The sequence below is a fragment of the Jaculus jaculus genome, chromosome 14, assembly GCF_020740685.1.
Source record: "Jaculus jaculus isolate mJacJac1 chromosome 14, mJacJac1.mat.Y.cur, whole genome shotgun sequence".
Taxonomy (NCBI): Eukaryota; Metazoa; Chordata; class Mammalia; order Rodentia; family Dipodidae; genus Jaculus; species Jaculus jaculus.
Genome location: NC_059115.1, coordinates 6311473 through 6338345, shown reverse-complemented (window position 1 = coordinate 6338345; position 26873 = coordinate 6311473). Strand labels below are relative to the sequence as shown.

At 49.4% G+C, this 26873-nt stretch overlaps 1 protein-coding gene across 1 annotated transcript in view; it reads right to left on the bottom strand.

Moving 5' to 3' along the window:
• The window catches only part of Hif3a (hypoxia inducible factor 3 subunit alpha), a 38618-nt gene extending 12036 nt beyond the window's left edge, over positions 1 to 26582 (bottom strand). The window contains exons 1-12 of the mRNA XM_045134400.1: positions 26503 to 26582; positions 26152 to 26342; positions 24037 to 24182; positions 19409 to 19493; positions 19121 to 19233; positions 17922 to 18130; positions 15387 to 15493; positions 14960 to 15107; positions 7628 to 7740; positions 6273 to 6463; positions 2536 to 2640; positions 698 to 972 (exon numbers count right to left, since the gene is read on the bottom strand). Of these exons, the coding sequence (XP_044990335.1) occupies positions 698 to 972; positions 2536 to 2640; positions 6273 to 6463; positions 7628 to 7740; positions 14960 to 15107; positions 15387 to 15493; positions 17922 to 18130; positions 19121 to 19233; positions 19409 to 19493; positions 24037 to 24182; positions 26152 to 26342; positions 26503 to 26522 (1703 nt within the window). The 5' untranslated portion in view covers positions 26523 to 26582. The remainder of the gene's footprint in view (positions 1 to 697; positions 973 to 2535; positions 2641 to 6272; positions 6464 to 7627; positions 7741 to 14959; positions 15108 to 15386; positions 15494 to 17921; positions 18131 to 19120; positions 19234 to 19408; positions 19494 to 24036; positions 24183 to 26151; positions 26343 to 26502) is intronic.
• Positions 26583 to 26873: the final 291 nt, after the last annotated feature.

The window sequence follows — 26873 nt, the reverse complement described above, 5'->3', positions numbered from 1 at the left end:
CTCCTACCTCTGCCTCCTGAGTGCTGGGGTTAAAGACGTATGCCACCATGCTGGGCTTCTTCTCAATATTTTTAAGCACTCTGAGCCAAGTCCCAGCCCCTTACAGGTGGATTCTAGACAAGATCTACCACTGAGTCACACCCCCAGCCCCTCACTGGTGGATTCTAGGCAAGCTCTGTCACTGAGCTATATCAGCCCAAAAGTTCTTCTCAACCATGAGAAAAACTGTCACTATATTGTTATGTCATGTCATGTCCTAAGGCCTGATCTCTAGCTAAGATGGGATTTGGATAAAGAGTGAGACGGGCGTGATGGCGCACACCTTTAATCCCAGCACTCGGGAGGCAGAGGTAGGAGGATCGCTGTGAGTTCAAGGCCAGCCTGAGACTACATAGTGAATTCCAGGTCAGGATGGGCTAGAGTGAGACCCTACGTGGAAAAACAAAACAAAACAAACAACAAGAAAAAAGACTTGAGAAGGTTGGAGGGCATTCCAGAAGGGGAATCAACCTGGACAGACCCACAGAGGGTGAAGAAATGTGGCATGTGCTGAGGACTTGGAGGGTCTGGCTGGAGAGAGAGGAGATTGGAGAGCCGTGCAGGTAGGTGGGAAGCAGGTGGGGGCAACTGAGGCAAGGCAGGTGGAGAGGGACCTTCTGTAAGCTAGGATCATATACCCCCTTTCACTGCGGCTCACCTCTTCCGGTTCCCAGGCTTGTGGGAGGATGCGGAGGGGTCCCCCCTGGAAGGGCTGGAGCAGCTCAGCCGGGGGTCACTCCCCCAGCGGGGCAGCAGGGCGGGCTCGGGGGTCGGGGGCGACAGGCCGTGGAAGCTACGAGCGCGGGGCCGCCGGGCCAACGCCCCTGGGGGCCTGCGGAAGGCCCTGGGCAGCTGCTCACTGGAGCTGAGCTGGAAGTCGTCATCCATGGAGATGTAGGGAGCCAGCATCTCCAGGTCCAGCGTGTCTGCGATCTGCGGAGGGCGGAAGGAGTTAGCGGCAGGGACCTGGGCCTGGGTCCTTGTGCATGCCTGGGGCGGAAGGCCTGAGCTTCCCGAGCCCCGGGCTGCACAAGGACCATGTGGGAGTCAGTCCCCAAGTATCATCCTGGGGTTCGCTCTTGGGTGCATTCCCCTCAAACAGCACCAAGGCTGTCCTGTGACCAAATGAGATGATTCCATGTGACATTCACTCGCAGGTGTGAAAGGCACGGTGACTGTTTTGTGTGTGTGTGTGTGTGTGTGTGTGTGTGTGTCTTTTTTGTTTGTTTTCCAGGTAGGGTTTTGCTCTGGTTCATGCTGTCCTGGAAATCACTGTGGAGTCTCAGGGTGGCCTCCAACTCTCGCTGATCCTCCTCCCTCTGCCTCCTGAGTGCTGGAATTAAAGTTGTGCGTCACCACGCCTGGCTTTCTTTTAAATTTATTTTTAAATGTATTTGTTTTATTTATTTGAACGATTGAGATAGAGTGAGAGAGCGACATGGATGAGATGGAGAGAATAAATGCACCAGGCCTTTAGCCGCTGCAAACTCCAGACACATGCGCTACTCTGTGTATCTGGCTTTAGTGGGTCCTGGGGAATCAAACTTGGATCCTTTGGCCTTGCAGGCAAGTGCCTTAACTGCTAAGCCATCTCTCCAGCCCGTGTGTGTGTGTGTGTGTGTGTGTGTGTGTGTGTGTGTGTGTGTGTGTGTGTCTTTCTCTTTCTCTCCCTCTCTGTGGCTCAAATAGATAAATAAATTTTTTAAAAATGCTCAAGCCGGGTGTGGTGGTGCACGCCTTTAATCCCAGCATTCGGAAGGCAGAGGTAGGAGGATCGCCGAGAGTTCAAGGCCACCCTGAGACTACACAGTGAATTCCAGGTCAGCCTGAGCTAGAGTGAAACCCTACCTCAAAAAAACAAAACAACAAAAACAAACAAACAGAAAATGATCATTCATCTACCATCACCAGCCTAATGAATGAAATAGCCCATCTTTAAAAAAATATTTTTTTAAATTTATTTGAGGGGAGAGGGGAGGAGGGAGAGGGAGAGAACTGCAAACGAACTCCAGAAGCATGTGCCACCTTGTGCATGTGGCTTTATGTGGGTCCTGGGGAATCAAACCTGGATCCTTTGGCCTTGCAGGCAAGTACCTAACTGCTAAGTCATCTCTCCAGCCTGTGTGTGTGTGTCTTTCTCTTTCTCTCCCTCTCTTTGGCTCAAATAAATAAATAAATATATATATATATATATATTTAAAAAGATCATCTACCATCACCAGCCTAATTAATGGAATAGTCCATACTTTAAAAAAAGTATTTTATTTATTTATTTGGGAGAGAGGGAGGGAGGAAAAGGGAGAGAACGGCAGGCCAGGGCCGCCAGCCACTGCAAACGAACTCCAGAAGCATGTGCCACCTTGTGCATCTGGCTTTATGAGGGTCCTGGGGAATCGAACCCGAGTCCTTTGGCTTTGCCGGCCAGCGTCCATGCACCCATCCAACCCCTCCCGTAAATCCCGAAACATCAGCCTGCCTTCCCATGCCCTTCCTCACCTGAGCCCCATCTAGATCAGTCTCCGCAGCTCTGAGGCTCTTCCGGGCTGCAGAGCATCTGTATGCTTTCTCCTTCCCCGCGAGCAGCACATCCGGAACATCAGCCTACCGAGAGACAGATGCACAGGGGCCTGAGCCTGGGGGAGGGGGAGTTGGCAGGAAGAGCTCAGGGTAGAAGTGGCGGGGGGGCAAATGTCAGACAGCTGAGACATGAAAGGGGACACACGTGGATGCAAATGAGTTCTGGCCCTGGATGTGCAGAATCACAAGGCTTGGTGACTCAGGCCTGCGACCCCAGCTGCAGAGAGGCTGAGACAGGAGGATCTTATGTCTACGGCCAGCCTGGGCCATATTGTGAGACCTGACATCAAAGATTATGAAGATTAGACACTGAGGTCCAAGACTTCCAGGTCCGGAGTGGTTGAAGGTCTGGGGGGTCTGGGAAAAGTGTTGTGGGATAAAGGATAAGGAGAGCCAGTGGAACAGAGATATTTTCTGAGGCCAAGGGTGTTGGAAGGAGGAAGGATAATCGAGACCCATTGAGGTCAGAGGTCAAATTACCTGCACTCCAGTAAACACAGTAGTCCGTTAAGCACTCAGAGTAAGCCAGGGCTCTGTAAGGGCTTCCCATGATAAATGACCTTCCTTAGCATTCATGATGACCAGTAGCATGGCTCCCTGGTCTGTCTGTCTCTCTCTCTCTCTTTTTATTTTATTTTATTTATTTAGTTTGGTTTTTCAAGGTAAGGTCTCACTCTAGCCCAGGCTGACCTGGAATTCACTATGTAGTCTCACGGTGGCCTTGAACTCATGGCAGTCCTCCTATCTCTGCCTCCCGAGTCCTGGGATTAAAGGCGTGTGCCACCACGCCTGGCTTTTTTTATTTTTATTTATTTGAGAGAGAGAAAGAGGTAGGTAGATAGAGAGAGAGAGAAAGAGAGTGAATGGGCTCACTAGGGCCTTTAGCTGTTGCAAACAAACTCTAGACACATGTGCCACCTTATGCATCTGACTTATGTGGGTCCTGGGGCATTGAACCTGGGTCTTTTGGCTTTGTAAGCAAGTGCCTTAACTGCTAAGTCATGTCTCCAGCCCTCTCTCTCTTTTCTGATTTATTTTCTAGAGATAGAGAGAAGGACAGCAAGAGAAGGAGAGAGTAAGAATGGGCACACCAGGGCCTCTAGCCACTGCAAAAGAACTCCAGATGCATGTGCCACCATGTGCATCTGGTTGATGTGGGACCTGGAGAATCAAACTTGGGTCCTTAGGTTTCATAGACACTTTACTTAACCACTAAGCCATCTTTCCAGCTCTCTCTCTCTCTCTCTCTCTCTCTCTCTCTTTTAATATTTATTTATTCGCCAAGAGATATAAGGAGGAAAGAGAATGAGGAGGGGGAATGGAGAAACTCACACCAGGGCCTCTGGCCACTGCAGAGGAAGTCCAGATGCATGTACCACTTTGTACATCTGGTTTGACGTGGGTACTGGAGAATCAAACCCCAGGCCGTCAGGCTTTGCAAGCAAGGGCATTTAACCACTGACCATCTCTCCAGCCCCTCCCCCATCTGTCTCTCTTGACAAGGTCTCCCTTTGAAGCCTAGGTTAGCCTGGAACTCACTATGTATCCCAGGCTGGGCCTCAAATTCATAAAAATTCTCCTGTCTCAGCCACCCAAGGGCTGGGATTAGAAGTGTGAGGCACCACGTCTGACTTCTTCTCATTTTTCAAGTAGAGAAATTGAAGCCTCAAGACTTCTCTTACACAGGGTAACACAACTGAAGAGCAGCACATTCAGATTTTTTTTAAGAGAGAAAGAGGCAAAGAGAGAGAGAATGGGTGCACCTAGGTCTCCAGCCACTGCAGACGAACTCCAAACACATGCGCCACCTTGTGCATCTGGCTTACGTGGGTCCTGGGGAATCGAACCTGCATCCTTTGGCTTTTGCAGGCAAATGCTGCTAACCCATCTCTCTAGCCCACATTCAGAATTTTTAAAAAATCATTTAAAAAAAGTGAATGTAGCCGGGAATGGTGGCTCATACCTTTAATCTCAGCACTTAGGAGGCAGAGGTAGGAGGATCACCATGAGTTCCAGGTCAGCCTGACTTGAAAAACCATAAAAAAGAAAAAAAAAAAGTGAACTTATGGGACTGGAAAGATTGCAATTGCCTGAAATGCCCAAGGACCCAGGTTCAATTCCCCAGTACCCATGTAAGCCAGATGCACAAGGTGGCGCAAGCATCTGGAGTTTGTTTCAGTGGCTAGAGGCCCTGAAGTGCCCATTATCTCTCTCTCTCAAATAATAAAAGAATAATTTTGGGGGGGGGGGTTTGAGGTAGGGTTTTGCTCTCGTCCAGGCTGACCTGGAATTCACTATGTAGTCTTAGGCTGGCCTCAAACTCATGGTGATCCTCCTACCTCTGCCTCCCAAGTGCTGGGATTTGAAGGTGTACTGCTTAAAAAATAAAATATTTTTTAAAATTTAACTTTTTTTTTGCCAGGCGTGGTGGTGCACACCTTCAAATCCCAGTACTCGGGAGGCAGAGGTAGGAGGATCGCCATGAGTTCAAGGCCACCCTGAAACTACATAGAGAATTCCAGGTCAGCCAGGGCTACAGTGAGACCCTACCTCGAAAAAAAAAAAAAGTAGGAAAAAAAGTACAAAAAAATTTAACTTATTTTGATTTCGCATGTATGTACGGTGCATGCACATGTGTGTACATATGTGTGATGTGTGAGCCCCATGCATGTGGAGGCCAGAGGAGAATGTTGGGTGACCTCCTCTGTCGCTCTTATTTCCTTGAGACAGAATCACTGAACCTGGAGCTATTATTTCTTAGTCAGACTAGCTGACCAGCGAGCCCGTCTCTGCCTCCCTCAGGACTGGGGTTACAGGTATATATGTGATCATACCTGTTTTTGTTTGTTTGTTTGTTTGAGGTAGGGTCTCACTGTAGCCCAGGCTGACCTGGAATACACTCTGGAGTCTCAGGGTGGCCTCGAACTCACAGCGAGCGATCTTCCTACCTCTGCCTCCCAAGTGCTCTTATTTGCCGAGCCAACACCTAGGCCACAGAACTTTTATTATTATTATTATTATCATTATTATTATTATTTTAATTATTTGAGAGAAAGAAAGAGAGAGAGGAAGAAAATGGGTGTGCCAGGGCTTCCAGCCACTGCAAACGAACTCCAGACGCAAGCACCATTTTGTACATCAGGCTTACATGGGGTCCTGGGGAAATCGACCCTGAGTCCTCTGGCTTTGCAGGCAAGCGTCTTAACTGCTAAGCCATCCCTCCAGCCTGGAACGTTTTTCTCTTTGAGACAGGCTCTTGTCTAGCCCAGGCTGGCCTTAAACTCAGTCAAGGACGACCTTGAGTTTCTGTTAGGTGAATATGATAACCGCTGCACTACGGAAACAACCTCAATTTCTGATCCTCCCGTCTTCACACCCCAGTGCACACCACCATGCCTGGCTCTTTGAATTGTGAGATAGGGTCTCCCTCTATGGCTCATGATGGCCCCAAAATCACAATCCTCCTGCCTCAGCCTTCTGAGTGCTGAAATCACAGAACTGATAATACTTAGTTTGAAACGTTAAGTCTAAAAGGAACCCCGGCAGGCCCCATCTCATCCTTTGGATGGAGAAACTGAGGCCCAGAGAGCAGCCAGGCTCAAGCCAAAGGCCCAGGCAGCCTGAGTCCTGAGGGTCAGGGAGCCTGGACTGCTTACTGCAAGAGGACTTCGGGGTCTCCTTTCAGCCTGCGGGGTGCTGGGCGTGGCAGCTCCCAAAGGCCCATCCAAAATGGGTGCCAGGAGGCGACGCAGGTCAGGACTACAGAAACGGCGGGGGTCAGCAGCCAGGGCAGCCTCGCTCAGGGTTGGGGGGTGTAGGAAGGCCAGGATCCGGGGCCCAGGAAGGTCTGCAGAATGGAAGGAACGTGACACAGTCATGTTTGGCTGCAGGTCCAGACCCTGTCCTCCGGCCCCCGCCCCCCACCTCCACCAAGCCCAGGGAAGGAACAGTGAGTCATGCCGACATTCTCAACCGTCCACCAGGCGGCGATCATACTGCTGTGAGACCCTGGAGGGTTCTAGAGGAAGTTTCCCAGTGGCCACAAACTGCACTTGGCCACCGTTCTTGTGTGTTAGGAGAATAGACTGACCCAAGACACCCAAGGGATCTAAGATCGCTGAAGGTCAACACCGTCAGCTCTCAGCCAGAAAATTTCAGTCCCTTCCACCCCTACATCCAGGAACATGGTTTGCCAGAGATAGCTTGGAGAAGGTGAGTCCTAGAAGAACAAAAAAGAAGTGAGGGAGAAGAAGGAAGGTGGGGGAGGAGAGGGTGGAAACAAAACAGAGTCAGGAAGTTCAAGTTTACCTGACGCAAAAGAACGAGGTGTAGGCAATTGGGGGCGTTATAGCAGAGCAGAGGGCGACAAGACACTGAAGTTCTTGTCTCATGAATATAGAAAAGGACAGGAAAGAAGGGGCTGGAGAGATGGGTTAGCGGTTAATGCGCTTGCCCGTGAAGCCAAAGGATCCCGGTTCGATTCCCCAGGACCCGCTTAAGCCAGATGCACAAGGAGGTGCATGCTTCTGGAGTTCATTTGCAATGGCTGGAGGCCCTGGTGTGCCCATTCTCTCTCTAGTAAATAAATAAAATATATATTTTTAAAAAAAAAAGGAAGCTGGGCATGGTGGCGCATGCCTTTAATCCCAGCACTTGGGAGGCAGAGGTAGGAGGATCGCTGTGAGTTTGAGGCCACTCTGATACTCCATAGTGAATTCCAGGTCAGCCTGGGCCAGAGTGAGACCTACCTTGAAAAACAAGAAAAAAAAAAAAAAAAAAAGAAAAAGAAAGAAAGAAAAGGATAGGAAATAGGAAAGAAGAGCAGTGTGGACAGGAGGGACAGTACTCCAAGGCAAGAACGGGTCTGGTATGTTCTCAGGTTTGATGGGTGAAGGACAAGGGGAGGAAGGCAGGAGGTAGGAGGCAGATCCCTGGGGGCCCACTGGACCATGTTAAGACACTTATACTTTCTTCCCAAGGGTCTTGAGGATATAGTAGCCATGTTTCCTACCAAGACTGCCTCCAAGTGTTTTCTTCTGAGTGGAGGTTCCGCGCACAGGGGGCCTGCGAGAGTGTTGCTCGGTTTGCTCCAGGGACAATACCATGCCGGTCTCTTCCACCCGGCTGGGGAACAAGGCAGAGACAGGAGTGGGAGTCAGAGCTGGGCCTGTCCCCCATGGGTAGTGCCTTCTTAGGATGTTTTGTTACACAGGCCACTCTATTCAGGGGCCTAAGAGTGTTTATGCAGAAAATAAAGCCCCACATTTATTTACATATTCTTTTTATTCATTTGCGAGAGAGAGAATGGGCACCTCAGGGCCTCCAGCCACTGTAAACAAACTTGAGATGCGTGCGCCACTGTGTGTATCTGGTTATGTGGGTCCTGGGGAATCGAACCTGGGTCCTTAAGCTTTGCAGGCAAGCGCATTAACCACTAACACATCTCTCCACCCATCATTTTTTCCATTGATCTTTTTTTCCCCCATTTATTTATTTGTGAGTGGGAGAGAGTGGTCTCTTGGCCCTGCAAACAAATACATGCTCATGCCCATTCTCTCTCCCTCTTTCTCTGTCAAATAAATAAAGAAAAGAAACAATCAGCTTAGCACTCAGGAGGCAGAGGTAGGGGAATCGCCATGAGTTCGAGGCCACCCTGAGATTACATAGTGAATTCTAGGTCAGACTGGGCTACAGTGAGACCCTACCTTGAAAAACAAAGCAAAACAAACAAAAAGCTGGGTGTGTGTCCTATGCCTTTAATCCTAGCACTCAGAAGCAGGAGGAGGGGGCTCACTGTGAATTCGGAGGCCAGCCTGAGACTACAGAGTGAATTCCAGGTCAGCCTGCGTTAGAATGAGACCTTGAAAAAGCAAACAAGAACAGCAACAAGAAAGTCCCTCCCTCCCCCACAAAAAAAAAAAAAAAAAAGAGTGTGCTGTGGCAGAACATGCCTGTAACTCAAGCATTTGGGGGCAGAGCCAGGAAGCTAAGGAGTTCAAGGCCATTCTTAGCTACATAGTTTGAGGCCAGCCTAGGTTACAAAAGACCCTGTCTCAGAAGACTGGGGGGGGGGGGAAGGAAATACTTACACTTTAGCTTATTCGTTATATTCCCAAATATGAAGAATTCATAGGACTATATTTCTATGAATAAGCATTTATTTATGAAGTTGCTATTCATAGATGTTTCCATCCTCAAGGGAACAGGTTTATAAATGCATCCTTCTGTCCCCCGCAGGGCCATCCCACAGTATCTTCAGTCTGCCTAAATGCCGGCTGAGTGAATTGGCCTTTGGAGAGTGGGTCTGGGGCTGAGGACCCTGCTCCCATTTACATCTCATTAGCATAAAGCATCCGATAGGGTAGAAGGCAGGTAAACCAACCTGTGGCTGCCACCAGGTCTTTGAGAAACAATGACACCCCACTCACCCACTCATCCTCACCAAACCTGTCCTAGGCTGCAGACATTCAAATTTCGAGCACCCTATGCCCACCTTCAGCCCCTTGAAAGATGGCCCACACTACCGCAAAAGTTCACATGCTCGGTCCATGCAGGCACAAACAGAACACGTGTACATACATAAGTGTGTAGAAGGATGGGGCGCACGTGCACACACACACACACACACACACACACTCACACCACAAGGAGCTCACATATCTTTTTCATTCCACAAACATCTCCTTGCCAAAGACGACCACACGAGGCTTGAGAGCAAGGCCTCTGTAGCTGGCAGCCTGGGCTCAAATCTCAGCTCTATTACTTCTGCACTGTGTGACCTTGAACATGTGGCAAATGGCTTTGGACTTCAATTTCCCGTCCTGTAAAGAAGGAAGCTCTGGGCTGCAAAGAGGGCTTAGCAGTTAAGGCATTTGCCTGCAAAACCTAAGGACCCATGTTTGACTCTCCAGATCCCACATTAGCCAGACGCACAAAGGTGAGGCAAGTGCAAGGTCGCACATGCCCACTAGGTGGTGCCTAAGCCATCCCACCAGCCCAGTAAACATATTTTGTTTTATGTATGGCAAAACCCTGTCTTTGGAAACTGGTGCTATGTTATATTAGTTGAACTTCAAGGGCTACTAGTATTTTTTTTGGAGTGGTGGTTATGAAAGGAGAGTCTTGGGAATGCTAGATAGTTCTATCACTGAGCCTCGCCCCCAGGCCCTCACTGATGGATCCTAGGCAAGAGCTCTGCAACTAAGCCACGTCCCCAGCCCCTCACTGTGGACTCTAGACAAGTGCTCTACCTCTGAGCCACGCCCCCAGCCCCTCACTGTGGATCCTAGACAAGTGCTCTACCTCTGAGCCACGCCCCCAGCCCCTCACTGTAGATCCTAGACAAGTGCTCTACCTCTGAGCCATGTCCCCGGCCCCTCACTGTGGATCCTAGACAAGTGCTCTACCTCTGAGCCACGCCCCCAGCTCCTCACTGTGGATCTAGACAAGTGCTCTACCTCTGAGCCACGCCCCCAGCCCCTCACTGTGGATCTAGACAAGTGATCTACCTCTGAGCCACGCCCCCAGCCCCTCACTGTGGATCTAGACAAGTGCTCTACCTCTGAGCCACGCCCCCAGCCCCTCACTGTGGACTCTAGACAAGTGCTCTACCTGAGCCATGACCCCAGCCCCTCACTGTGGACTCTAGACAAGTGCTCTACCTCTGAGCCACGCCCCCAGCCCCTCACTGTGGACTCTAGACAAGTGCTCTACCTCTGAGCCACGCCCCCAGCCCCTCACTGTGGATCTAGACAAGTGCTCTACCTCTGAGCCACGCCCCCAGCCCCTCACTGTGGATCTAGACAAGTGCTCTACCTCTGAGCCACGCCCCCAGCCCCTCACTGTGGACTCTAGACAAGTGCTCTACCTCTGAGCCATGACCCCAGCCCTTCTAACTCTGTGTTGTGATAATATGGCAACTTCATCATAATGTTGTCATTGGCACTCCTGCATTCTTTTTTTAAATATTTTATTCATATTTATTTATTTATTTGAGAGCGACAGAGAGAGAAAGAGGCAGATAAAGAGAGAGAATGGGTGCGCCAGGGCCTCCAGCAACTGCAAATGAACTCCAGATGCGTGCGTGTGCCCCTTGTGCATCTGGCTAACGTGGGTCCTGGGAAATTGAGCCTTGAATTGGGGTCCTTAGGCTTCACAGGCAAGTGCTTAACCACTAAGCCATCTCTCCAGCCCATCCCTGTATTCTTAAAAAAAAAAAAAAAACTGTGATTTTATTTTTATTTTTATTCTCAATTTTATTAAACAATTTCCATGATTACAAAAAATGTCCTATGGTAATACCCTCCCTCCCCCCCTTCTCCCCTTTGAAATTCCATTCTCCAATACATCCACTCCCATCTCATTAAGTCTTTCCTCTATTTGGATGCCATGATCCTTCCCTCCTCTTATGATGGTCTTGTGTAGGTAGTGTCAGGCACTATTAGGTCGTGGATATCGAGGCCAATTTTTTGTCTTGAGGGAGCACAAAACCTGTGATTTTACTTCTGCACACCTATTAGACTTCTAGATTTTATTTATGTGTGAGAGAGAAATAGGCAGGAAAAGAGAGAGAAGGGAGAGAATTGGTATGCTAGGGCCTCTAACCACTGCAAATAAACTCCAGATGCATGTGCCCTCATGCATCTGGCTTACATGGGTCCTGGGGAATCAAACCTGAATCCTTGGGATTCGCTAACTAGTATCCTAACCGCTTAGCCATCTCTTTAGCCCTAGACTTATAGAATTAAAACACAAACACATGGGAGGGAATACATCCCTGAAACTGAAAACCTACAACAGGGGTAGTCATGAGCCGTAGGGGTGTAACATCTGCTGCTGTCTGGCTAAATGAATATACTATGCTCATCAAACTGCCCAGTAAGCACTTCCTTTAATGTTCATAACCATATATTAATGCTACTCTCACTTTTGGTTAGAGAACCTTCTCTTTTCAGATGGTAGTGGCCTTGGGATGACTCAGAAGGCACCATGGTGCTAAGAAGTGACAGAGGGGTGCTCAGCACTGCAATATCTCTATCACACCTTCCAGGGCTCAGGGTCCACTGCAGACAAGGTCGCAGAAAGAATCTAAGAGCCAAAGGAAGGGTAGGACTCCTTACAACGTGCTCGCCCCAGACACAAAATGGCCTGGATATCCATGACCTCACAGTGCCTGACACTACCTACACAAGACCATCATAATAGGAAGAAAAGATCATGACATCAAAATAAAAGAGAGACTGATGAGAAGGGGAGGGGATATAGTGGAGAGTGGAGTTTCAAAGGGGAAAGTGGGGGGATGGAGAGAATTACCATGGGATATTGTTTATAATTATGGGAGTTGTTAATAAAAAATAAAGACAAAGATAAAATAAAATAAAAACACACACAAACACCCAGCACCATGAAATGCTGGTGAGGAAGCGGATCTCATAGTTGGCTTATGGGAAGGCAAAAGGGAACTGGCTCTGGAGAGAGCTATTTGGAGATTACTTAGGAAGCCAATGTCCACTTAGCCAAGTGACCCATCCAGTCCTCTCCTGAACGTTTACCCAAGAGACATAACAAGTGTGTGCACCCACCAAATCCTGTGAAAGAATGTTTACAGTAGTTGTTTGTGTGGTCACCTAAAATAGAAAACAGCCCGGTCCTCTGGCTGGTCTGTGAATAAACGACGGCCTGTTCATGCCGTGGAACACAGGCACCGTGAAGAAGGCGCTGCTGGGCCGGGTGGAATGGTGCAAGCCTATAATCCCAGTCCAAAGTCATCCTCAGCTACATGAGACCCTGCCTCAAAAGTGCAACAGCAACAAAGAATTAGAAAGAAAAAACAAAGAAAGAATGAATGAAAGAATGAAAGAAAGAAAGAAAGAAAAAAAGAAAGTGCTGGGCGTGGTGGCGCACCCCTTTAATCCTAGCACTCGGGAGGCAGAGGTAGGAGGATCGCCATGAGTTCAAGGCCACCCTGAGACTACAGAGTTAATTCCAGGTCAGCCTGGACCAGAGTGAGACCCTACCTCGAAAAACAAAAAAAAAAAAAAAAAAAAAAAAAAAGAAAGAAAGATAATCAGGTGACTCGAGAGATGGTTCAGAGGTTCAGGTGCTTGCCTGCCAGGCCTAACCACCCTGTTTTGATTCCCCAGCACCCATGTAAAGCTAGATGCACAAAGTAGTACAGGCACCTGGAGTTTGTTTGCAGTGGCCCTGGTGCGCCCATTCTCTCTTTCTGTCTCTCTCCTCTTCTCTACTTGAAAATAAATAGATATTTAAAAATTCAGAAGCCAGGCGTGGTGGCGCGCGCCTTTAATCCCAGCACTCGGGAGGCAGAGGTAGGAGGATCGCCATGAGTTTGAGGGTCACCCTGAGTGTACATAGTGAACTGGGCTACAGTGAAACCTACTTCGGAAAAGTCACCCCCACTCCAAAAAAAAAAAAAAAAAAAAAAAAGAAGGATGGAGGCTTAATATCAGGCCCCCAGCACCATGTAAAATGCTAGGTTTGGTGGTATGCATCTGCAATCTTAGTGCTAGGGAGGCCAAGACAGGGGAATTTCTGCAATGTGCTGGCCAGCTAGTCTAGCCAAATGAGCTCTTGGCTCAGAGACTCTTGTCGTGGGCTGGAGAGATAGTTCAGAGGTCAAAGCACTTGCCTGGAAAGCCTAATGACCCAGGTTCCGTTCTCCAGTGCCCACATAAAGCCAAACACACAAAGCAACAGCACATGCAGCTGAAGTTCATTTGCTGTGGCTAGAGGGCCTGGTGCGCCCTTTCTCTTGCTCATTCTCTCTCCTTCCAAATGAATAAATAAATAAACTAAAGAAAGAAAGAAAGAAACAAAGAAACAAACAAACAAATAAGGTTGGAGAGATGGCTTAGTGGTTAAAGTGCTTGCCTGAGAAGCCTAAACACACAGGTTTGGCTCCCCAGAACCCACATAAGCCAGATGCACAAGGTGACATGTGCACAAGGTCGCACATGCACACAAGGTGGTGCACGCATCTGGAGTTTGACTGTAGTGTCTAGAGGTCCTCATGTACCAATTCTCTCTCTCTCTCTCTCTCTCTCTCTCACACACACACACACACACACACACACACACATAAATACAATAAAATAAATAAATTTTAAAAAAGGAAACCTGTCTTTAAGAATAATATGGGCCAGGCAATGTGGCACACACCTTTAATCCCAGCACTCAGGAGGCAGAGGTAGGATGATCATCGTGAGTTCGAGGCCACCCTGAGACTACATAGTGAATTCCCAGGTCAGCCTGAGCTACAGCAAGACCCTACTTCAAAAAACAACAAGGGGCTGGAGGGATGGCTTAGCAGTTAAGGCATTTGCCTGCAAAGCCAAAGGACCCACGTTTGATTCCCCAGGACCCATGTTAGCCAGACGCACGTGTCTGGAGTTTGCTTGCAGTGGCTGGAGGCCCTGGCATGCCCATTCTCTCTTTTCCTCTCTTTCTCTGTCAAATGAATAAATAAATCAAAGTCGGGTGTGGTGACGCAGCCTGAGCTAGAGTGAGACCCTACCTTGAAAACCAAAAATAACAATAATAATAATAATATGGAAGGAGACTGAGGAAGATACGTGGTATCAACTTCCGGCCTCCACATGCCTACATGCGCACACACATATATGTGCGTCACCACACATACAACCGTACACATGTCAGAAACGTGCATACATGTGCACATACATGGTGTGGTGGCGGCTGGAATGTACTGTCCCCCACATCCTCGTTCATCTTTGAATACTTGATCTCTGCTAGTGGCAATTTGGGCAGGTTGTTGGGCCTTTGGCAGGTGGTGAGGACTTGCTGAGGATGTGTATTTCAGGGGACAGGCTTTGGGGTGATAGAACCCAGGCGACTTCCTTCCCGCTGATGTGGGGGTGTGACACGGGCTTCCCGCTCGGGCCTGTCATGCTTCCGCAGCATGAGGAAATGTCCCCTAGAAGTCGTAAACTGAAACATGCCCTTTCTCTCATGAGCTGCCACCGCCTCTGGTCAGGAGTTTTGTTCCAGCAATGAGTAAGTGAAGTTCAACACATGCATTCACACTGCATGCAAGTACAGTTATGTCCAGCCCATGGCCACACGTGTTCCACCTAAAAATATACACGCAAGCCGGGCCAGGTGGCGCACGCCTTTAATCTCAGCACTCGGGAGGCAGAGGTAGGAGGATCGCTGGGAGTTCAAGGCCACCCTGAGACTACAGAGTGAATTCCAGGGCAGCCTGGGCTACAGCGGGACCCTACCTCGAAACAAACACACAAACACAGGTCCACTAACAGAGATTAGACCCACACACCCAGCCACCCTACAACCCCTCTGTGCTCACCTGATCAGGAAGTGGACACAAATGACACTCTCCGACTCAGGCCCTCGGCCCCCGGACACCACTGTGGCCTGGGTCTGCGTCCACAGGTAGCCACCAGTCCGAGCCAGAAAGCGATACTTCCCAGTAACTGCCTGGCCTTTGCTCAGTACTGGGGAGAGGGGAGGAGAGAGGTCAGAGCCACAGCATGGCCGCCTTGGGGACAGAAGGCACCTAGGGATAGAGGTGACGGATGATGGGGACCCAAAAGGAGAAGGCTTCCTGGGGCGGTGCAAAGGCCCCTGGACTTGGGGATGGGAGGATGGCACTCCCGCAAGGTGCTGGGTTTTCCTCTTCAGGATACTGGGGGTGGAGAACTGCTGTGGGGACTGCTGTTGACCAAGCCACCTGGTACCCGACTCCACACTGGGGACACGTATTGGCCACATACAGGTGTGGATGCTCCGGCTGACTGCATCCGAGTCCAGCGCGTGGATGTATTCGTAGGCGGAGCAGCCGATCAGGTCGTCGGGGCTGTAGCCAGCAACCTCTGCAATCCTGGGGTAAGGTGGAGGAGAACTGGTAAGGGCTGCGGTGGAGGGAATGGGCAAGGGACACAGAGATAAAACCAGAAAGATGAGAAACAGGGTTGCAATGCAAAGGGAAGAAGGGAGTTAAAGGCAGGAAAAAGAGTCCAGGGTGGTGGGACAGCACTCAAGACAGTGGACCACATTGCCGAGGCCCTTGGTTTCCCACCAGGAATAGATGGTAAGACCCTGTTGCTGAAGACTCCACATACTTGGGCTGCAAGGCCACTGAGAAATCCTGCTGGAACTGAGCTGATAACCTCCTCCACGTATTCCAGCTGACAGAAAGCTGGAAGAAGCCATTCTGTATGCAGTTCAATGGGAGAAAGAGAAATCACCAGATTTTTCTTGAAGATACTCAACAGTGGACACTGCAAGCCTTATAGTTGGTCAGCCAGGCCAAATGAGCCAACGGGTGCAATAGTGGCACATCTGTTATGGGGGATACCAGCTGCCCTCTAATTGGACTGGAAGCCCACTCCGTGGGAGGGAACACATCTCTGATACTGTAAACTTAAAACAGGGGTAGTCATGAGCCCTAGGGGTGTAATGTCTGCTGCTGTCTGGCTAAATGTATATACTATGCTTATCAAACTGCCTAGTAAGCACTTCTCTTAATGTTCATACCCTTATATTAATGCTACTCTCACTTTTGGTAGAGAACCTTCTCTTTTCAGATGGCAGTGGCCTTGGGACAACTCAGAAGGTATCATAGTGATGGAAAGAAATGACCGCAGTGCTCAGTACTGCAATATCTCTATCACACCTTCCAAGGCTCAGGGTCTAATGCAGAAGAGGTGATGGAAAGAATGTAAGAGCCAAAGGAAGGGTAGGACGCCTTACAACGTGCTCCCTCCAGACATAAAATGGCCTGGATATCCATGGCCTCACAGTGCCTGACACTACCTACACAAGACCCTCATAAGAGGAGGAAAAGATCATGACATCCAAATAAAAGAGAGACTGATTGAGATGGGGAGGGGTATGATGGAGAGTGGAGTGTCAAACGGGTAAGTGGGGGGAGGGAGGGTATTACCATGAGGTATTTTTTATAATTCTGGAAGTTGTTAATAAAAAAAAAGAAAAAAAAAAAGACAGTGGGCCAAAGAATGATGAGTTCAAAGCCAGCCTAAGATATATAGCAGGACCCCCCCAATCTTGCAAAAAAAAAAAAAAAAAAAAAAAGGCTGGGGGCATGGCTCAGTAGAGCACTTGCCTAGCATGTATGAGACCCTGGGTTCTATTCCCAGTACCACAAAAGTAAAATAAATAATAAATGAAGGAGGGCTGGAAAGATGGCTTAGCGGTTAAGCGCTTGCCTGTGAAGCCTAAGGACCCCGGTTCGAGGCTCGGTTCCCCAGGTCCCACGTTAGCCAGATGCACAAGGGGGCGCACGCATCTGGAGTTCGTTTGCAGAGGCTGGAAGCTCTGGCGTGCCCATTCTCTCTCTCTCCTTCTATCTGTCTTTCTCTTTGTGTCTGTTGCTCTCAAATTAAAAAAAAAATAATAAATAAATAAATAAATAAATAAAGGAAGGAAGGAAGGAAGGAAGCAATAAGCTACTGAAAAGTGTGAGGGGAGATGATGGAAAAAGAGTAGAGGGTAGAAAGAAAAAATAAAACACAGGCCAATAACACAGAGCCAAGACAGAAGACCAAACCATTTGAACCTAGAGTTACTGCTTCTGAGCACAACTCAGGGCAGAGGGAGAAGGATAGGAAAGGAGAGAGGAATTTAAAAAATCATAAAAGAAAGGGGGCCAGGGCTGGAGATATGGCTTAGCGGTTAAGGCGCTTGCCTGCAAAGCCAAAGGACCTCGGCTGGATTCCCCCAGGACACACGTAAGCCAGATTCACAAGGTGGCACATGCATCTGGAGTTTATTTACAGTGGCTAAAGGTGCACCCATTCTCTCTCTGTGCCTCTTTCTCTCTCGCTCTCTCAAAAAATAAATAAAATAAAATTGCAAAACAAAACAAAACACAAAATAATTTAAAAGAAAGAAATGAAGGAGGCCAGAAGATCAGAAGTTCAAGATCATCCTTGGTTACATAGTGAGTTTTCAGACCAGCACCTTGTTAAAGACACACACACACACACACACACACACACACACACACACACACGGGCATGGTGGCGCACGCCTTTTATTCCAGCACTTGAAAGGCAGCCGTAGGAGGAGTGCTGTGAATTCGAGGCCACCCTGAGATGACATAGTGAATTCCAGGTCAGCCTGGGCTAGATTGAGACCCAACCTTGAACCCCCCCCCAAGAAAAAGGGAGGGAGGAAGAGAGGGAGAGAAGAAGGGATAGAGCAAAAGGGACAAAAAATGAGAAGGAAGTGACCTGAGAAGAGAAGAAGGGGAGCTGATTGGGGGGGTGCACCAGGCTCCCGCCTACCTCTCATCACAGTATGTGAACTTCATATCCAGGCTGTGGCGGCTGAGAAAGGCCCCCCTGCCCAGAGGGGGCTCCAGGGTGCTTGGGTGAGGGATGGCTTCACAGATGAGTACCAGGCATTGCAGGGGAGGCTCCGGGTGGGGACTCCTGGCCGAGGAAGTTTGTGAGGGAGGCTTATAGACCTTCATATGCCCGGAGCAGTGAAGCACCTTGGGGCAGAGAGGAGGCATCTCAGCCCGGAGGGGCTCTCATGAGGCTAGGAGGTCCGGATCTGTGGACCTCATAAGGAAAAGGCTTGGGTAGAAACGGGCATGGTGGTACACACCTTTGATCCCAGCTCTTGGGGAGGTCACCCTGAGACTACATAGTGAATTCTAGGCCACCCAAAAAACAAACAAACAACACCAACAAAAAAAAAACACAAGGGCTGGAGGGATGGCCTAACAGTTGAGGCGTTTGCCTGTAAAGCCAAAGGACCCAGGTTCGATTTCCCAGGACCCACATCAGCCAGATGCACAAGAGGGCACATGCATCTGGAGTTCTTTGCAGTGGCTGTAGGCCCTGGGGCTCCCATTCTCTCTTTCTCTGTCAAACATAAAATATTAAAAAAAAAAAAAAAAAAAAACCAACAAGGTGGCACACGCCTTTAATCCCAGCACGGGAGGCAGAGATAGGACGGTCACCGTGAGTTCGAGGCCACCCTGAAAGAACATAGTGAATTCCAGGTCAGCCTAGGTTCAAGCGAGACCTACCTCAAAAAAACAAAAAAAAGAGTTGGGGTTGGAGGTATGGCATAGCGATTAAGTCATCTGCCTGTAAAGCCAAAGGTCCCAGGTTCGATTTCCCAGGAACCCCATAAGCCGATGCTCAAGGAGGTGAATGCGTTTGAAGTTCATCTGGAGGCCCTGGCGTGCCCATTCTCTTTCTCTTTCTCTCTTTCACTCTCACATAAATAAAATAAAATATATTTAAAAAAACATCAAAATAAAAGAGACTGATTGAGATGGGGAGGGGATATAATGGAGAATGGAATTTCAAAGGGAAAAGTGGGGGGGGAGGGTATTACCATGGTATATTTTTTATGATCATGGAAAATGTTAATAAAAATTGAGAAAAATAAAAGCTAGAGTAGCTCTGAGGACTCGCATTCCCGAGTCAGGCCCACCCACAGGCCCCGCCCACCCACAGGCCCCGCCCACCTTCCAGGTGGCGGCTTTGAGGTTGAGCGTGCGCCCCCTGCTGGTGAGCGTGCTCTTCATGCGCAAGGAGAAGCGGCGCTCGGTGGGGACCTCTTCCTTTTTCTTGGACAAGCCTGGCGAGGGAGCAGGGAGATGGCAAGTTACTAGGTAGGAATCAAAGGCTCCTCAGGTTCATCCCGAAATCTGGGAACCAGAGGACGGACCAGGTCTTCAGAGTGGAGAGAGGCTGTGCCTCAGCTTCCTCATCTGAAAGGTGGGGGGCGGGTCAGGGGCCTGCGGGCTACTCACTGGGCCTGAAGGTCAGGGCATCCTGGAGCTCCTCTTGGTCGCAGGGATGGATAAAATCAAAGATACTGTGTCCGATGAGCTCCAGCTGTGCGGGACGGAGCAGTGTGCCGAGTGGGGAAGACGGGCAGACCCAGCATCTCCTTCCCTCCTCATTACTCCCGCCCCAGTTCCTGAGTCCAGGCCACTCCATCGGCTCTTTCATTCATTTGGCAACCAATTACCCAGCGTTTACTCTCACCAGAACATCTTCTAAGGACTCAGGATACATCAGTCACCACACAGCAGAGAGCTATCTGCCTTACAGAGAGCTTACTGTGTGTGTGTGTGTTAGGGTTTGGGGAGACATACAATAAACTAACAAACCCAAACTACACATAGAAGAAGCAATGAGACAGCTCAAGCAAGGGTATGGTCATACAATGATAAGATGATATTTTAAAGACCCTGGGTATTTTCTTTGAAAAATGACAGAGAGAGAGATACACACAGAGGGGGGGGAGGGGCAAGGAGGGAGGGAAATGGCCTAGGGCCTCCAGTCACTGTAATTGAACTCCCGACGCGTGTGCCACCTAGTGAGCATGTGCAACCTTGCACCCTTGAGACATCTTTGTGCGTCTGGCTTATGTGGAATCTGCAGAGTTGAACATGGGTCCTTAGGCTTCACAGGCAAGCGCCTTAAATGCTAAGCCATTTCTCCAGCCCAAGTTCACATTAAAAAAATAAATTGCTCAGCTGAGCCAGGTGGTGCATGCCTTTAATCCCAGCACATGGGAGGCAGAGGAGTGTGGTGAGTTTGAGGCCACCCTGAGATTAGATAGTAGATTTCAGGCCAGCCTGAGCTACAGTGAAACTCTACCTCGAACCCCCTCCAAAAAAATTTCTTCATGGGCTGGAGAGATAGCTTCCTGGTTAACGCGATGGCCTGTGAAGCCTAAGGACCCAGGTCTGATTTACCAGTACCCACATAAAACAGAAGCAAATTATGGTTCATGTGTCTGGATTTTGTTTGTAGTGGCTACAGGCCCTGGTGTGCCATTCTCATTCTCTATCTGTCTTTCTCTCCCTCTCTCTTTCTCGCAAATAAATAAAATATTTTTTAAAACTTTTATTTATTTATTCGAGCGCAACAGACAGAGACAGAGAATGGGTGCACCAGGGCCTTCTGCCACTGCAAACAAACTCCAGACACATGTGCCCCCTTGTGCATCTGGCTAACGTGGGTCCTGGGGAATTGAGCCTCGAACCAGGGTCCTTAGGCTTCACAGGCAAGCGCTTCACCGCTAAGCCATCTCTCCAGCCCAAATAAAATATTTTTAAAAATTGCTCAGGGCCAGGTGCGGTGGGGCACACCTTTAATCGCAGCACCCAGGAGGCAGATATAGGAGGGTCACTGTGAGTCCGAGGCCAGCCTGGGACTACAGAGCAAGATCTAGGTCAGCTTGGGCTACAGTGAGACCCTGCCTTGAAAAAAAAAAAAAAAAGAAAAAAAGAAAGAAATAGGGCTGGAGAGATGGCTTAGTGGTTAAGAGCTTGCCTGTGAAGCCTAAGGACACTGGTTCGAGGCTCAATTCCCCAGGACCCACGTTAGCCAGATGCACAAGGGGGCGCACGTGTCTGGAGTTCGTTTGCAGTGGCTGGAGGCTCTAGTGGGCCTATCTCTCTCTCTCTGTCTCTTTGTCTGTCACTCTTATAAAAGTAAATAATAATAAACATTTTTTTAAAAATGAAAAAATAAGAAAAAATTGCTCAGGGAACCTTCTCTTTTCAGATGGCAGTGACCTTGGGATGACTCAGAAGGCATCATGGTGCTGGGAAGAAGTGACAGGAGCGCTCAGCACTGCAATATCTATCAGACCTTCCAAGGCTCAGGGTCCATTGCGGAAGAGGTGGCGGGAAGAAAGTAAGAGCCAAAGGAAGGGTAGGACTCCTTACAACGTGCTCCTCCAACACAAAATGACCTGGATATCCATGACATCATAGTGCCTGACACTACCTACACAAGACCATCATAGTAGGAGGAAAACATGATGACATCAAAATAAAAGAGAGTGGGGCTGTAGAGATGACTTAGCAGTTAAGCGCTTGCCTGTGAAACCAAAGGATCCCTGTTCGAGGCTTGATTCCCCAGGACCCACATTAGCCAGATGCACAAGGGGGCACATGCATCTAAAGTTCGTTTGCAGTGGCTGGAGGCCCTGGTGCACCCATTCTCTCTCTCTCTGTCTGCCTCTTTGTCTATCACTCTCAAATAAATAAATAAAAATGAATAAAAAAATAAAAAATAAATAAATAAAAGAGAGACTCATTAAGAAGAGGAGGGGTATGATGGAGAATGGTGTTTTAAAGGGAAAGTGGGGGGAGGGAGGACATTACCATGGGATATTGTTTATAATCATGGAAGTTGTTAATAAAAAAATAGATTAAAAATTTTTTTTGCTCAGGGCTGGGAGTTGTGGTGCACACCTTGAATCCCAGCACTTAGGAGGCAGTGGTAGAAGGATTGCTGTAAGTTTGAGGGAAGCCTGAGACTAATGGTGAAATCCAGGTCAGCCTGAGCTAGGAGATCCTACTTTGAATAAAAGAAACAGAAAAAAAAAAAAAAGGAAACAAACCACCCCAAAAATTGCTTAATAAGGGCTGGAAAGATGGTTTAGCTGTTAAGGTGTTTGCCTGCAAAGCCAAAGGGCCTTGGTTCAATTCCCCAGAACCCACGTAAACCAGATGCACAAGGGGGGACACATGCGTCGAGTTCGTTTTCAGTGGCTGGAAGACCTGGCACACCCATTCTCTCTCTCTCTTGCTCTCTGAAATAAATTTTTAAAACTGCTTAACAAAACAAGTGAAGCAGGGCAGGAGATGGCTCAGTGGTTAAAGGTGCTTGCTTGTAAAGCCTAACTGCCTGGTTTCGATTCCCCAGTACCCACATAAAACCAGACACACAAAGTGGTGCATGCATCTGGAGTTCGTCTGCAGTGACAGGAGGCCTTGTCCTGCCCATTCTGTCACTCTCTCGCTCATAAATAAATATATAAATACACAAACAAACAAAGTGGCCTCATCGCTCCCTGGATTAAGAGTGCCCTAAAGATTGGGACAGTCGTTTGTCTAAGTCTATGAATGCAGAGAAATTGGTGCCAGGAGTGGGGTTCATTTGACAGGGGAAAGGAACAGAGGCCACTATGAAGCCATTTGTGTAAAAGAGGGAAAAAAAAAAGAGTGGGAATTCTCATAGAGGGTTGGCTGAAAGGATGAATTAAAATTAATTGTATTTCCAAAATGTCTTCAGTCTCATACCCCTATGGGCCTTCCCTCATTCCTCTGCTCCCACCTAAGGGTGGTGGCCACTCTTTGAGGATCACTCACGTCTAGCCATACTCCCTCTAACTCTATCCCCATGCAGGGTCTTTCAAAATGTACGTTGCGGGCTGGAGAGATGGCTTAGTGGTTAAGCGCTTGCCTGTGAAGCCAAAGGACCCCGGTTCGAGGCTTGGTTCCCCAGGACCCATGTTAGCCAGATGCACAAGGGGGCCCACGCATCTGGAGTTCGTTTGCAGTGGCTGGGGGCCCTGGCCGCCCATTCTCAATCCTTCTCTCTCTGTCTCTTTCTCTCTCTCTGTCACTCTCAAATAAATAAATAAATAATGAACAAAAAAAAATGTACATCGCATTCTTCCTCTTTGGCACAACCTCTCTCCTGCTTCAAATCCTTGTATGGCTCCCCAGTGCCCCAGAGACAAATCTCCTAACTTGGATTCACATTATCTAGTCCCTGTTGACCTCTGGTCTTTTTTCTCTCAGTTGCTCCCAAAGCTCTCTGCCCCTGGTCAGGATTAACTTTGTTATTTCCCAAAAGGGCTCTAGTTTTAGCTCACCTCTAAGCCTTTGTACATACTGGTATCTCTACCATATACTTTTCCCATCTCCATTGGCTCCACTCATTTCTCATGTCAGTCTCCACTGGCTTCCACCCATTTTACTTTTTTTCCAGGTCGGGGTTTCACGCTAGTCCAAGCTGACCTGGCATTCACTATGTAGTCCAGGGGGGCCTCGAACTCACCACAAGCTTCCTACCTCTGCCGCCTAAGTGCTGGGATTCAAGGCGTGTGCCACCACACCTTGCTCCCACCCGCTTCTTTTTAATATATATTTTAAAAGATTTATTTTTAATATATATTAATATATATATATATTTTTAAAAGATCTATTTTTATTTATTTGCAACAGAGAGAGGGTTGGGAGGGAGAGAGAGAGAGAGAATGGGCACACCAGGGCCTCTAGCCACTGCAAACAAACTCCAGACGCATGCGCCACCATGTGCATCTGGTTTATGCAGGACCTGGAGAATCGAACCTGGGTCATTAGGCTTTGCAGGCAAGTGCCTTAACCACTAAGCCATTTCTCCAGCCCTCCCACCCATTTCTTATCCTGTGACTGGCTAAGTTGTTTTTCCTACAGGTCTAGGTAGCCCCGTATCAGTTCTATTGTGTATTTTGCTGTCTGGTGACATTCCTCTCTCTCCCCTCTGTGCTGAGTCCCATAGAGACAGAGCTGGGGCTGCTGGGGTCACCATGGTATCCCCCACCCAAGCATCACTAAGCAGGGAACCAGGCATGGAGCAGGCTGCTCACCTGACTGAGGCCCAGGTGCTTGCTGACATTTTCCGACAGGTAAGCCATGTCTCCCTCGGCGGTGAGCACCATGACGAAGCCCTCGAGGGCTTTCAGGTAGCAGGCATCCAGAGGCTCTCCCCCTGTTCCCACCTGGTTCCACTCCCCTGGAGCCCGGGTGGGGGACGGGGTGGCCGTTGTCAGTCACAGGCCCCCACCCTACCTAGCCTCCAATCTCTCCTCACATCAAGGAACTCGCAGCTACATCCTAGTGGCTTGGCATCCCAGGAAAGAGGGCAGAACCACTGTGCTTTGGAGGCAGAGGTAGGAGGATCGCTGTGAGTTCGAGGCCACCCTGAGACTACAGAGTGAATTCCAGGTCAGCCTGAGTTAGAGGGAGATCCTACCTCAAAAAGCAAAAGAAAAGAAAGAGAAAAAAAAAAAAGAAAGAAAGAAGGAAGGAAAGAAAGAGAAAAAAGATGGAGCTCTCAGGGGTTGAAGTTCAAATGGGCCAGGATATGTATAGAAAGTTGGAATGCTTGCGGTATGGGTAAGCTTCCCAGAATTCTAGGAGGACATAGCCTTCTAGATGGGCAGAATTCTAAAACAGCAGGGACTCCCAGAAGACAGAATTCTAAAGGGATAAAGTGTCCCTCAAATCTTCATGAGGCAAGGGAGTTTAATGGTCAGGTGACTGAAATCTTTTTCAAAGACTTCAGTGTGTGTGTGTGTGTGTGTGTGTGTCCTGCAGACCAGAATTCTAACTGGGTGGCAGTTTAAAAAGAACTGAGGGCTGGAGAGATGGCTTAGCAGTTAAGGCACTTGCCTGTAGGCCTAGGGACCCATGATTGGTTCCCTACATTCCACATAAACCAGATGCACAAGGTGACACGTATTGTAGGTCACACATGTGCACAAGGTCGCACATGCACCTGGAGTTCCATTACAGTGGTTGGAGGCTCTGGCACTCCAATTCTTTCTCTCTCATTAAAAAAAGGTGTGTGTGGGGGGGGGGGGAGCTGGAGAGATGGCCTAGTGGTTAAGGCTTTTGCCTGCAAAGCCAAAGGATCCCAGTTCAATTCTCCAGGACCCACGTAAGCCAGATGCACAAGGGGGTGCATGTGTCTGGAGATTTTTTGCAGTGGCTGAAGGTCCTGGAGTGCCCATTCTCTCTCGCTCTCTCTCACTCTCTGCCTCTTTCTTTCTCTCAAATAAATAAGTAAAATTTTTCAAAAATTTTAAAAAGCCAGTCCATCGGGTTTGCCTCAAAAAACAAAAGACCCCACAATTTAACTAGAGAAGGGCGAAGAAGGGAAATGAGACTCAAGGAATTAAAACTTGGGATGTAGAGCCTCCTAGTGGTATTGACCATAAAGAAATGTAAGTATGCAAAGCTGCCTGGTATAGCAAGCAAGTTCAAGGCCACCCTAAGCAGTTTGGTGAGCTAGCATTTCAAAATAAAAGAGGTCTAGAGAGTGCCTCAGTGGTAGAGCACCTGTCTAGAATCCACAGTGAGGGGCTGGGGGCTGTGGCTCAGAGGTAGAGCACTTGTCTAGGATCCATAGTGAGGGGCTGGGGGCGTGGCTCACAGGTAGAGCACCTGTCTAGAACCCACAGAAAGGAGCTGGGGGCGTGGCTCAGAGGTAGAACACTTGACTAACTCATGCAATGCCCTGGGTTCAATCCTTCAGTAAGGCAAAATAAATAAATAAAGGGGCAGGCCTGAGGTGGTGGGCACACAACTTTAATCCCAGCAGAGTTAGGATCGCTGCGAGTTCGAGGCCACCTTTAGTCTACATAATGAATTCCAGGTCAGCCTGGGCTAGAGCAAGACCCTACCTCAAAAACAGAAAAAAAAAAACCAAAAAAAAAAACCGGGGCTGGGGAAGGGGATGGGGCAAGAACTAGTCTCCTAGGGGACCAAAGTTAATTAAGGATTAAAGGGTCCTCAGGGAGGGCTAGGTGAGTGGACCTTACTTAACATCCTAAAGGGACTTGGGTGCCTGGGGGTCGGGGAGGAGCCTGAGGGGCGGAGCTTCCCCCAGAGAGAGGTTCCAGGTAGGTGGGCTTTTGGGGAAAGGCTTCCCTGGGACTCCGCCCCCGGGCTGCACGCGGCGTGGGCGGGCCGGGGCTCACCTGCGGCGCAGAGGCGGTGCATGCGCAGGTAGCTGATGGTGAGGCGCATGATGGAGGCCTTGTCGAGGTGCGCGCTGACGCCGCGCGCGAAGGGCAGCGTGCGCGCCAGCTGGTACAGCACCTCGGTCTCCTGGCTGCGCCGGCTGCGCGCCGCGTCCCGCGACTTCTCCTTGCGCAGCTCGGTGCTCGACCTGCGGGCGGGCGCAGCGTTCACTGGCCGCGTGGGGGGGGGGGGCCGGTGGTGGGCGTGGGGAGTGCACGGGGCGTGCACGTGGGCTGCCTCCCCTCGCGGTGTGGCTCCAGCGACTCCTCTGGGCCTGGGCCGTCCTTACCCATCGGGAGCTCTGTTACCTGTCCTGCTGCCAATCCATGCTCCTCTTCCCGGAGGTGCCTAGCTCTGTCCCAGGCTTAGCCCAGGCTGCTCGGTGCCTTCCTTGATTTATCTGCAGTCTATTCCCCCCACCCCCCGCCCTCCAGCCAGGGACGCCTGGGGGACAGGGAGGCCTCATGGTGGAAGAGGGCTGGCTGGCTGAGCTGGCCCAAGTCCAGAAGGGGGGATGGATGGAGCACGTCGAGCCTGCAGCCTCCCAGAACCCCCTTCCCTGCCCTTTCCCCTCTTCAACCGCGCCGAGCCCTCACAGTCTTGGAACAGAGGTATCTCAAAGTCTAAGGACACACCAAAGGGGCCCTGAAAGGGGGGCAGGCCCCACCAGGGTGACAGC